The sequence below is a fragment of the Watersipora subatra genome, chromosome 2 (genome assembly GCF_963576615.1).
Source record: "Watersipora subatra chromosome 2, tzWatSuba1.1, whole genome shotgun sequence".
Lineage (NCBI taxonomy): Eukaryota > Metazoa > Bryozoa > Gymnolaemata > Cheilostomatida > Watersiporidae > Watersipora > Watersipora subatra.
In genome coordinates, this window is record NC_088709.1 from 38,492,807 (window position 1) to 38,505,569 (window position 12,763).

The 12,763-nt window shown below is 35.8% G+C and overlaps 1 protein-coding gene across 1 annotated transcript; it reads left to right on the plus strand.

Annotated features, from left to right (window-relative positions):
• Positions 1 to 156: 156 nt before the first annotated feature.
• On the plus strand, positions 157 to 4,623 carry LOC137388679 (uncharacterized). The gene is made up of 6 exons (XM_068075139.1): positions 157 to 245; positions 1,342 to 1,533; positions 1,724 to 1,951; positions 2,151 to 2,298; positions 3,101 to 3,240; positions 4,220 to 4,623. The coding sequence occupies exons 2-6, from the start codon at positions 1,528 to 1,530 to the stop codon at positions 4,511 to 4,513; spliced, it is 816 nt and encodes a 271-aa protein (XP_067931240.1). The 5' UTR covers positions 157 to 245; positions 1,342 to 1,527; the 3' UTR covers positions 4,514 to 4,623.
• The last annotated feature ends 8,140 nt before the right edge of the window (positions 4,624 to 12,763 follow it).

The following is a 12,763-nucleotide window of genomic DNA, read 5'->3' on the forward strand; positions in this document are numbered from 1 at the left end:
AAATGAGGAATTGTAGATGGACAGACAATTCTTTTTTTACGCCACTGTCTAGCCAAAAGCTACAGGCGTGTATCGGCATATTTTATTTATGCACGACATATTTCAAACTTGTTACAGATTTGATGAGTAATGAGCAATATAAACTGCTAAGATTTTGTTGGCTACGATGAATAGTCTCATTTGCTCGATGCGGTTCATGAAGTCAGTTTGATCGTTGTTTTACTTCTGGAAAATAAATCATAAAAGTAAAATTGATATGTAGGTAATTATTAAGCATTGCTGATACACGTATATGCCGCTGTTTATTATGCTTGCGTTTCTTTCACGACAATCATACGTGGACATGACTTGCTTTGATAGCCTCGCATCTTTATTCGTCAAGCCAAGCGACCTTTTGGCAGAGGACCCCGTTGTAGCCTACGTAGTGCAGGACAAAAGCATTAGTTGTTTTAAAGTTTACCAATGAACATATAAAATCTCAAAAGGTTACGCGCAAAAAGTTTCTCCGAATACTTTAAGTAGTGCATTATCAGGCCTGCCAACCCAAGAGTGGGGCAATGCGTGAGATTTGGTTTTGGGGCAATTGATGTATCAATGATAGTATATATAAAATTGTGGAAATTAGTGCAAAAATCTCACGTATTTTCATTTTTTCTTTGGGGTGAATACGTGAGTCTCACGCCCAATGCGTGAGAGTTGGTAGGTATATGCATTATTCTCAGTACATTAAATATGTTATATGCTGTGTACTATCCACATGAGTGTAAATTTATAAAGATTGTTGTCTTGCTCACTTTTTCGGAACAGTAGTATAAATATTTGATTAGTATATGCAAGAACTTGAAAAATAAGCAGTAACAGAATGGACTATGTTGGTCAATGATTGTGCAAAATAGAAAACCGTAATACAAGCTGGCTAGATTTCCATTTTGTATATTCCCTGAGAAACAAAAAATACAAGCCGGAAAGACCATGGATCTGCTACTATATTGCATTATTACCGAAGACTGGTAATATTCTGCAGTATCACTAAAAACTATGGTGCTATATTTCAGTATTACTACAGACTTGTACTATGTTGCAGTAGTACTTAATACATTGGCACTAGATTATATTATTACAGAAGAGCAGGAAGCCTGTGTTTACAGTACCAAATACTAAGCACATCTCAGTCCCAGTTCACATAAACACTTATTTCCGTAAAGAGAGCTCACAATAATTGAGATTTGTGGCCTAGCTTGAAAAAGTCCCTTTTCAACACAAAAGCTTATTGTTATGCATATCATCTATATAATAGGCGAAGTACAACGCTTACTCACCCTAAAACCTTAACGTTTTTAGGCTGTTCCTGACCTTTCAGTTGAGTGCGCTGGTTCAAGTAGCAGTCACGTGATCAGCAGAGCTGCCAATGGTAACCAATACACAAAAGATGTGGTTGTCGACTAGTATAAATAACGAGTCTTTCTTTCCTTCTTCTTCAAACGACGATCTACACTTATTACGTTTAAGAAGAGACTTTGTGATAGAATGAAGGTGAGCTAAGTTATGTCTTTTCTTTCTTTAGGTATTGTTTTGAGAATTTTATAGGTACCTATTTATGAATTGTATACCTACTCCAATTTATTTTAAAAATGTGTTTCTAGCGTGAAGTGTAAACTTTTTTCAATTTCATCATCGATCTAAACATGCATTATTTTATCATGCGGGTGAACTTATATTTTAGACAGAGATCCTATTTACAGTGGTCCTACTCAGTGCATTTGGTACTCAAGGTGACCCATTTGACAACCAAGTTTTATTTGGGGACATTATTTTGGATGCGGGTGATTCCAATGCCGTCGCTGTAGATCTCTCCAAGTCTGCATTTGAAGGGAGTCTACAGGACTCACTTCTACCAACAGTGAGGATGTCAGCAATAAACAGTGAGGCCAACCAACAGGCCATAGAACTGGTAAGAGTAAATGGAGGATAGCTGATTGTCCACATCACTTTAAGTGTCTCTAAATGCTTTATTTCAAATCTAAAATCTTGTAAAACAGCTAAGTAGTAATTTGCAAATATTTTGTGACAATTCATTATCATTCTAAAAACGATACAAATACAGCAAAACATAAAATAGGTTACTTATCCATTGTTGCTTTTTTCAACAGCCCAACTTTGACTGCGCACTGCAAATATACAATCAAAAAGCCGGCGGGTTCCTCAGTGTGACAGGCTTCAATGACAGCTTCTCCGCTAACCATGAGCCAACCAATATTACCAAGATCGGAGTGAGCCGAGTTGACAAGGACCCTAATAGTAGGTATTATTTACCGGTGTGTTGGTCATGAGAGCAGCCGTGGTTTGCAGTTGAAGTGTGATTCCCAAAAAAGCCACTGGTGGTGATAGGAATGACATCCAAATTCAAGTCGCTTTCTTGCAACTGGGCATGTCTCCAGTCGTCGAGGCTCTCTTGCCACTGGACTCAGACATATCTAGCCAAGATGGTACTCAATCGTCACGAGATAGCTCACACTTGATCAATTATAACTAGATCTGCATTTGTAAGAAGATCCCCACCAGTACAATAACATTCACAGGATTGTAGTGACTTTGTACACTAAAATGCATATCACTGTGAATTTTTAAATTTAACTTATTAAATTCTACATGAATTTATAAAAATCTAAACCTTTAATCGTTAGTTTATTTACATTAATGCTTTTAATATATCGTGTAATATAAATAATATATGATTACTTGGATGCAGCTAAACTGTTTGTAACACTTTCAGTATTGCTAGAGATTGAGAAAGGTAAGCGAAAGGTAAGCAAAAAGGTTTGCTTACTCTTGTGATCTACATGTAGATTCTCTTCTAATCAATGGTAATTTTTTTTTGGCTAGTCAAACTAGATTCAGCTTTTCAATCATGGATGTCTTTGTTTACAAAACAGCCAATCCTGGTCAATGATATTCCTATCAACATGCTATTTACTATATAGGCTAGACCAACATATGGATGATTTACTAACAGTAGTTTAAAGACCTCTACAGGAATTCTAAGATTTTTTACCCATATGTACTATATTTATTCATACTTAACCTTCGAGCAATATTGTAGCCATCTTTTGGAGAGCCAAGGCTGAGACGTACTCCGCTCGTCTCCTATCCTTCATCACCAATGAAGGTATAAGGTTACAGAATGGGAGTAATCAGCACCTGGAAAGACTGGTGATGGAAGGGGACCGACTTGTAGCTAAGGTAGTAGATTTATTGCTAAAAGAATTTTACAATGTTCTTTCAGCGGGCTTGATTGTCAAATGGGAAGCCATTTTGTCAGACAAACTTGCAGAGTTGGTGAAATATCTTGTGAAGATCTAGGAGTAGAAACCAAAACATTTGTGTTTTAGACACTCATCTATTACGATTGATATTTTGTAGAGCTGGTGATCTTTTTTGTATATTAAGGTGATTCTAAATGCGGGTTGCATTCGATTTCGCATCTTTTATCAAATGCTGCTTGTATTAGAGCATTAATTTCACTCTTTTGTATACAATAATACCAGCATAATAAGCATCAATAGTTAGAAATTTTAAAATAGCTGTTTTTTGAAAATGTTCTCTGCTATTTGCTACAACTGGAAAAAGAGGTGTTATATGGTACAGTGGGTGAAGTTAACACTACATTCGGAGTTGCTTGAGTGGGCTGACAACTCCGTTAGGTTTTCAGTACGTGTTTTAACTGGGCCACTAGAGTACACCAAATTTCTGCCAATTTATTGGTAAATACGTTAAACAAATACATTAAACAAGGAAGTAAATTGATAGCTTTTGATTCAAATAATTCACAATCATCCATACCATTTTAATTAGTGGATAAGTGAATTAATTCTACTACTATGTAAGCTTGAGAAAAATATTGAAACCAAGAATTTGTTGTCTTTACTTCTGCTGTAAATGCTGCAGCAAGTCCCTACTGAATTTTTTAGTCGCTTTTTTTAACGCTGCCAGACCTAATAGGTCTATGTTTCTCTCCGGTAGTAGGACTACTCAATTTTTTGCTGCTCTTTTTTATCATTAGGTCTGACAGCTGCTCTAACAAACATACATGAAGCTGACTAACTGGCAACTCATAATATTTGAGTGCAGAGTTGAAGACGTGTGCTGTTCATCATTGTGTGAAATTAGACAGTTTAACAGCAAGTTTAACAGCATGACACGCTGAGCAGCATTATTTTAGGTGACATCCGAAGGTAAAGCTGCACATTTTATGGTAAAACGATTTCCATCATTGTGCACTGGTGATGCCAATCGTCATGATGTCATATCCGGTGCCCTGCTCGTGCAGCTAATGCTCGTCGATGGACATAGGCCAAACATGCATAGATCCCTTCTGAGCGTTGAGCATACGAGTGAGAGGGAAGTAGAGTTCACCGTTGTGCCCTCGTCCACACCTGAATGCTCTGCTAAACCAAGTGCCAATGTCGCTCCAGGAACCCTCTTTATCCTCAGCTACAAGGCTGACTGCATATAAACAACTCAAGCGTGTAGATATGAGTGATCAGTTGTGAATGCTAGAGTGACAAATACCTGAATACAAGATATTATAAATGTGAATACTTGCCATAGAAGTGTGAATACTTGCCATAGAAGTGTGAATACTTGCCATAGAAGTGTGAATACAAGTGCCTTTGCAGAGCCTTACAAAATGTTTCTTGTTCTCAATAAATATCAAGCAGAAGTAATTTGTGACCAATGGATCTAATCCATACTATTGTCATAATATAATGCATCTATACAATTGTTGTAATATAATGCATCTATACAATTGTTGTAATATAATGCATCTATACTATTGTTATAATATAATGCCTCTATACTATTGTTATAGTATAATGCATCTATACCACTGTTATAACATAATGTATCTATACAATTGTTAAAACATAATGTATCTATACAATTGTTAAAACATAATGCCTCTATACTATTGTTAAAACATAATGCCTCTATACTATTGTTAAAACATAATGCCTCTATACTATTGTTAAAACATAATGACTCTATACTATTGTTAAAACATAATTCCTCTATACTATTGTTATAACATAATGCCCCTATACTATTGTTATAACATAATGCCCCTATACTATTGTTATAACATAATGCCCCTATACTATTGTTAAAACATAATGCCCCTATACTATTGTTATAACATAATGCCTCTATACTATTGTTATAACATAATGCCTCTATACTATTGTTATAACATAATGCCTCTATACTACTGTCATAACATAATGCCTCTATATTATTGTTATAACATAATGCCTCTATACTATTGTTATTACATAATATATGTTGTTCCACTCACTGTCAAAAATATTTAACCTGCACATGTAGTAGAGTATAAAGGATGTATGTTCAATGAGCGAGAAATTGGAAGGTGGGAAACGATAATTTCCAATTTCTCATGATAAGCCTGCTAGCATTCATTGGGTCAGAACCAGAGGTAAGCAGGTTAATTCGAGTGACAAATATAGTTCATGATTATTTTAGAAAATTGTGTCGTTGTCATTCATTTACTGTAACAACGTATTTCTTCTTAGGAGTGGTTAAAATTGTATATCCAAGCAAGATTAGATGGTGGTATAGTGCTAAGAAGGAAAAAACATTAGTTAGCCAATAACAGCTATTGGCAAGATTAGTTAGCCAATAATGATAGCCTTCGACAAAAATGTAAGCCAATAACAGCCGCTGACCATAAAGTTGTTTCCAATGGTGGTAATGTCCTGCAGGCAAAATGAGTGCAAGATAAAAGAATTGGCAAATATTTGTATGTCATTCGGATTGAGTTCACTGATAAGTATTCTTTCTGTCTTATTAACACTTATTACTTGGCTTATGGTGTAATTGCCGCACACTATTATTATATTGAAACTATTATCGCGTGAAAGGCAGTGCCTTTAGTCTGCCCGTAGGGCAGAAGTCTTTAGATTCCTTAAAACTATTGAGGTGGTTTTGAATAAACATTTCTGATGCATTTTAGGTCGGTTTATGGTCAAACTTTATTAAAAAAGCATTCAATGCTATCAGTTTAAATGCAGATACATGTACTGTGAAAGAAATTATTCAAGTAAGCAATCCTAAATTTGAGAGTTATTTTTGAACTAATATTGAATTTGAGGAAAGATTTTTACAAATGCATTTGAGAAAAGTATTTAAAAATGTTTGCAGTTCGTTTCATCTTTTTAAGCAAACAAATGTGAAAAATGTCGTTTATATCGGAGGCACGACTTTGCGATGTAATCAGAGATATTTCTATCTGTGACCAATCATTTATGTTCATGGATATCTTATATTATAATAAAAATAGCAAAGAAGTATATCGCACTCAGTAAGTATTTAGTGTTATTGAAATGCAAAGGCCTTCACTGAACCCGATTTGCTAAGGTTATTTATTGTATCTCCGTTACTGGAAGAAGTGATCTATGCAGCCCTTCCAGTCATTACCGAGTCTTTAGGTGCTTCAAATCTCTGCCTTGGCCTCCAACAGAAGCGACTAATTACCGTCTCATAGATGAAAAGATGTAAATTGTGCAGTCAGCGAAGGGTTGTTGTGACTTTACACATTTATTCTTGGTAACTGTAAAACTACAAGTCCTATTTACTACAGCATAAATTTTATCAAGATTTAAATATATTAAAAATTGTTTGTCAATAGCAACTCACAAATTCATTTAACAAAACACCAAGTTTCAAATCCAAACTTCACACAATTGTACAAAATGTTCCTACATGTACTTGTTTTCAGGTTTTCATTGAATACCGTCTAAGAATCGCCATACACTGTCAAAGGAGTATGACTGTCAGTTGTCCGATGTAAATATCAAATGGTTGTCCTAGTTGACGATTATTTCTCAATATTATGTGACTCAATTCACTGTAGTCTGATTCCTATTAAATTTATCATAACTTATATACTATTCTAAATTTTAAACAAAAGGATTAGCTGTTTGCTTATTGAAAATACAACAGATAGCTGCATGTAAATTGCTTGGTCTTTTAAAAGAACATAGCATTCTAATTATGAACGAAAAGCAAACTGACTACACAAATGTTCCAGCAGTCGACAGCACGCGCTAGCACTTCTAAACCTTCGCTGCTACACTTTTCATTTAGCTCCAACATTTACACTGTGTATGTGTTATTCAGAATCAACAACAGCATATTTGACTATTGCGCAATGTCTGTATTTATATAACACACAATATTAAATTACAGAAGTTCATTGAGGAAGGTTTTTGGGGGAGATTGGAATGAATCTGGTTTGTAGACTGGCTCTATAACAGGTGAGAAAGAAAGTTGAAATCGTCAAAAGCTAGTATTAAGACTTACAGAAACAAATATTGACATTCCTAAAATAAATCCCTGTTGACATTAATTCTTCCATTTATTCTGACCCTGTTGACAAACGATGCAAGTTTAATATAGTAATTGCATCGTGATTCGCTCCTGCATTTCTTTGGTATGCGCTCTGTGCTGGTCTACGGTAAAAGGGGCATCCAGACAATAAACTAAAGTGTGAAGTACTGGAGCACAGGCTTATTTACGATTACAAGTCTCATGGTCAAGTGGCCTTGAGCGATTTTTAAAAATTCTAAAACAAGGTTTATAACTAAACTTGGATGGAATGCCAACATTGCTGAGATAAATGACAAAATGAAATGGTATAGCCTTTAAATCCAACCATATCAACATTTATTCTAGTCTATATTCTAGTCTATGTTCAAGTCTATATTCTAGTCTATGTTCAAGTCTATGTTCAAGTCTATGTTCAAGTCTATGTTCGAGTCTATGTTCGAGTCTATGTTTGAGTCTATATTCTAGTCTATGTTCAAGTCTATGTTCAAGCTAATATAATTAAGAATTTCATATTTGTTTTTGATGCCGAACCTCCTACGACTGACAAGGGCTCCTACGACTGACAAGGGCAGACAATCTCACTCCCTTGTTTTGAATGAAACAAAAAAGATCAAAACATATTGAAAAACAGACATATTCAAAATATATGAAAACAATATGTCATTGTAAGGTCATTTAAAAAAAGACTAATAGTAGAGCAGGAACATAAACTTATCTTTCAGCTTATTCCTTCAGAGGGTGGGCTACTCAAACAAAGATGTTTCCTAGTCAGAAATTGTCTGATATCTAAGGTTTTCCAAGCAAACTTGGAGTTGCCCCCTCCCATTTCAAAAGTGCTCTCTAGCTTGGGAATGTGCGAACACACAGGTGTAGAAATATTATAATTGAATTCAGCATAAAACTATTTTGTCAGAAAACTATTTTATAATCTCGAAAATTAATAAATGCTTTTATTTGAGATTAGGTGAGTCAACTGTCAGCACTTCTTAACCCATACCAAGGATGCACCAAGACTGCTTGTGTAACTGCCTTGATCAGCCTGTGAATGAAACCCTAGTCAGTGTGACAAAACTTCAATATGAGACAGCCAAACAGTATTCAAACAGATGGTTGATATTGGAAGAAGAGAGCATTCAATGTGAAATTGCTCAAAAAGTGCTAAGCTTTGAAAACTTTGATGAAAGTTCAGACTTGTTATGTCATTATGCCTGTTATAAAAAGTATTGTAACAAACTCGTTATGAAAAAAGCTGAGAAAAAACATGAGAAGAAACAGAAAGAATGTGATACAGCAGAAGAGGTGAGACTAGATATTTATTACTTTATAAAGTCATGATGATTACTTCATGATGATAGTACTTTGGTGAGAGAAAAAAAAACATTTTCATTTTTGTCGGCACATTTTGTGAGCAGCAAAACTAACTCTTTGCAGTTTCCATGACGTGTTATAGCCTACAATTTGGACATAAATGTATAAATAAATTATATGTATAATCATTCCTTGGTTTTTTGCATATGACCACACAAACTACGCTAGATATGGCTTGCTGTACTATGCAGAGATGACTAATCTGAAAGTATTGCATAGCAAAGTGTATGAGGCTCTTATGAAGAAGGGGTATTTTGCTTATCAATCACGACATCACTGTCCATTCAGCTCTATCACTTGTGATCAATCTATTGAGCAAACAGTTAAAAGAGACTCAAAGACTCACGGTGGAATCATAAGGTTTACCAGAAAGTCATTGGCATCTTAATGCTGGACTCCATCTCACCCGGAACGAACAGCTGTACATACAGACATGAAGAAGATGCCAGTGCTTGGTGATTCGGATGCCGCAAGTTATGAGATGCGTGAAAAGGCATGGAAGGCTAATGAGAAAATGAGGGAAGTATTGAAAGACTCATAACAGCAAGAATAAATTCGTTTGCATATTTGCATTTCAAACCACCAAGCTAATTTATATTACCAGTGGTGCAAAAGCATCCATTGAAGTCAAGCAGGATCTTGAAATGGCAAATGTGATAGGAGAGAAACAACTTTCAGAATTTGTCCAGAAGAGGTTAAGCACCCAAGAGATTGATTTCAATGCATCTATCAAGTCAAACAAGCTCAAAGCCTTCACCACATTACCATCAGCTAAGAAGAAATCAAAATAAAAAGTCGTAGAGTGTTCGCGCAGACTGTTTGAGAATTTGGTAGTCATCAGCCAACAGCAAAACTTAGATTTGAGAAAAGTGTCATTATTCTCTCTTGGCAACATCAGCTGGTCCCTGGCTAACTCTGATGGCTCTATATTGAAGACTGCTAAGCTGGCTCTGGTGGCTGCTGTTGAGAAAGATGTTGCTGACCGACCATCAATCTATGTTAACCAGGATCAGCAACCAGTCTTTAACACGGTTGTGGTTGATGCTATGGCCGAAATTCAGACCCTGAAAGCTCCTCCAGCTTTTGCAACGGATAGTTAGTATTGCAAGCGTGTACCACACATGTGGTGTGGATTTTGTTTGTGACACATACCCTGATATTAGCATTAAGGGAGGTGAGAGAAGTCGTAGAAGTGTGAAAGGAAAGCAAAAGATTGCTGTGTTTAGTCCGAACTAATCAGTGCCAAAATGGTCTGAACTTTTAGCAGATGGCTCAAACAAGACTGCCCAAGTGAAGTTTTTGAAGGATACATGAAGCAAGTCAATTGTGAAGCAGAAACTAGGTCTTGTAACAGCTTTTTTTCAAGAATGCCACATGATCAGCTATGACCTTGATGGATCAATCGCTGTAAGCCAAATAGATAATTTGACATCAGACCACGAGAAGGCAGATACGCGCATGTTATCACTTATAACAAAGATAATGGAAGACAAACCCAGCTCAAAAGTTCTAGTCAAGTGCCAGGACGCAGGTGTTTTCCTAAGCTGTCCATCTTTAGTGAATGAGCTGCTATCACAGAAACTCATTTAATGCTGTGGTAAGGAGCAGTGGAGATATGTAAACATAGGCTGTCTGTCTACCGTCCTCACACCAGAACGATGCAAAGCACTGCCCAGGCTCCATGCTCTAAGTAGATGCGACAGTGTAAGCACATTCTATTCCAAAGGGAAGATAACTTTCTTCAAGCTGCTAAAGAACCATCCTGAATTCTGTAACACACTGAAATCAATGGGAACAGATTTTGAAGTTGATGGTGCAATAAAAGAATCTATTGAGACATTCATATGCAGATTATATGGTGAAGAGACAAATTCCATCAATGAAGCACAGTATAAGATCTTTTGCTCACCGTCTCGCACATCATAATCAAACCTACCACCCACACTAGATGAGTTAAATCTCCATATATCTAGGGCTGCCTATCAGGCCATGATATGGAGAAAAGCCAAGCAAATCATCATCAATGCCTCATCCCTCCAGCAGCATGGATGGTTTATGGAAGATGGAAAGCTTAAAGCTAGATGGATGACACAACAACCAGCACCTCCTGATGTGCTCATGGACATGTTTTGTCGATGCAAGGCTGGATGCCAGTCTTGTCGCTGTCAGTGAAACAACACAGATCTCAAGTGTGCGGACATGTACAGATGCAGCCGCTGTACCAATAGAAATAAAGAGGATTGAGATGAAAGTAGTGATGCAGAAGACTCAGATGACTGAATTAGAAGGTTATTATTTGAGTGGTATTGTAACCAAAGGTGTGCTTCATGTTTGATTAGAATACGTATGTGACATACCTATAAAAGGCTGACTAGTTGCGATTTCACTTGCATAATAAAGTACACGGTTCAACATAATAAGCATTAATTATGAATATATGTATACTAAAATATTACATATACATGGTCTGAGTCTTTGAAAATACTTTTTATTTTGTTTTGTAGATCTGTAGTGATATAGGAGTTGCGGAATAACAAGGACAAACTGTAAAGCTGTCACAATATCAACCAAACTGGGAATGCATAATATTATATAATACACTTCTAATATTATTCTAATACTTGAATAATAAATATTTTAGTGTTATTAGAATTGATTTCAACTTATGTTATTGCTAATTATTTAGTATTTATATGCCATTTTCATTATCCCATTGTTGGCAGAAGCACATAAAACATTACAGACATTTATTGAATTAAAATAATATATTAATTATATTGCTCAAAAGTGAACAATCTGAGAGGTGTAGAAACCAGTTATTTGAAATCAGCTCAAAACTCTGATTTAGATGCCACTCTTATCAAATAGCCCACCTTCAAAAGGAATAAATCACTTTTTTGACAGCTTTTTGATGCCCTCCTGCTCTATTATAACGTTTTTAGAAAATAGCACCATATAAATTTAATACCCAGTTACCATGTTACAGCACTTCTATTATCTATTTACCATGTTGGAGCTCTTTTAATAAACATATCCTATGCTACAGTTCCTTTTATACCTAAGTACCATGCCATTACTACCAACTCACTTGTGTCCAGTATCAGCTGTCTTATGTTTTATGTGTGTGCAGTGTCAGTTGTCCTCTCTGTTTTATGTGTGTGCAGTGTCAGTTGTCCTCTCTGTTTTATGTGTGTGCAGTGTCAGTTGTCCTCTCTGTTTTATGTGTGTGCAGTGTCAGTTGTCCTCTCTGTTTTATGTGTGTGCAGTGTCAGAGTTGTCCTACCTGTTCTACTAGTTTGCAGTATTAGTTGTTTTTATTAGTCTTTTTGAATACATATACAGTAGTACCTTGAGATATTAGTTTTTCGATATACAAAAATTTGAAACACAAGAAAAATTTCGAGCAAATATTTGCCTTCAGATATGAGACAAATTTGAAATACGAGCCCAGTACCATGTGTGTTTAAGGCCGCTTATGAGAGCAGCATTGCTCTGTCTTTCTCATTGGATCGAAAATGAATTTAAAAAGGCTGGCTAAAAGTGGATGTGAAAGCAAATCGGAAAACTAGGCAAAAAGTATTAAACTGGAAAAACAAACATGAGACAAAACAGGAAACAAAAACAAAATAAGAATCAAGTTTAGTACAAGACTACTGAATGTCCGGTATTGCACGGGTAATGGAATGCCCGGTATTGCACGGGTAATGGAAAACAGTTTTACACAGATATTTCATTTTAAATCAACATATCCAACCTTTCCCATTTGAACTTTTAAATGAAGATATTTATTTATTTCTACGTGTATCCGGCCAATGTTTAATTCAAAGATTTGAAAGCTCAAGGCATAGTTAAAACATAGTTTCTCACTTCTTATGCAACACATTTGCTGAAGACTTAAAACAGCTTATAAACGGTAGCAGGTAATGTAGTTGGCATTGGCTAAGTTTCTTTACCCAATGAATTTGAGTAACTTGAGCTAGTAACTTAGGAT

Coding starts and splice junctions, on each gene's coding strand:
- LOC137388679 (XM_068075139.1), top strand. Junction 2,299..3,100: donor AGTTGACAAGGACCCTAATA/GTAGGTATTATT, acceptor GCAATATTGTAG/CCATCTTTTGGAGAGCCAAG. Junction 3,241..4,219: donor GGGACCGACTTGTAGCTAAG/GTAGTAGATTTA, acceptor GCATTATTTTAG/GTGACATCCGAAGGTAAAGC.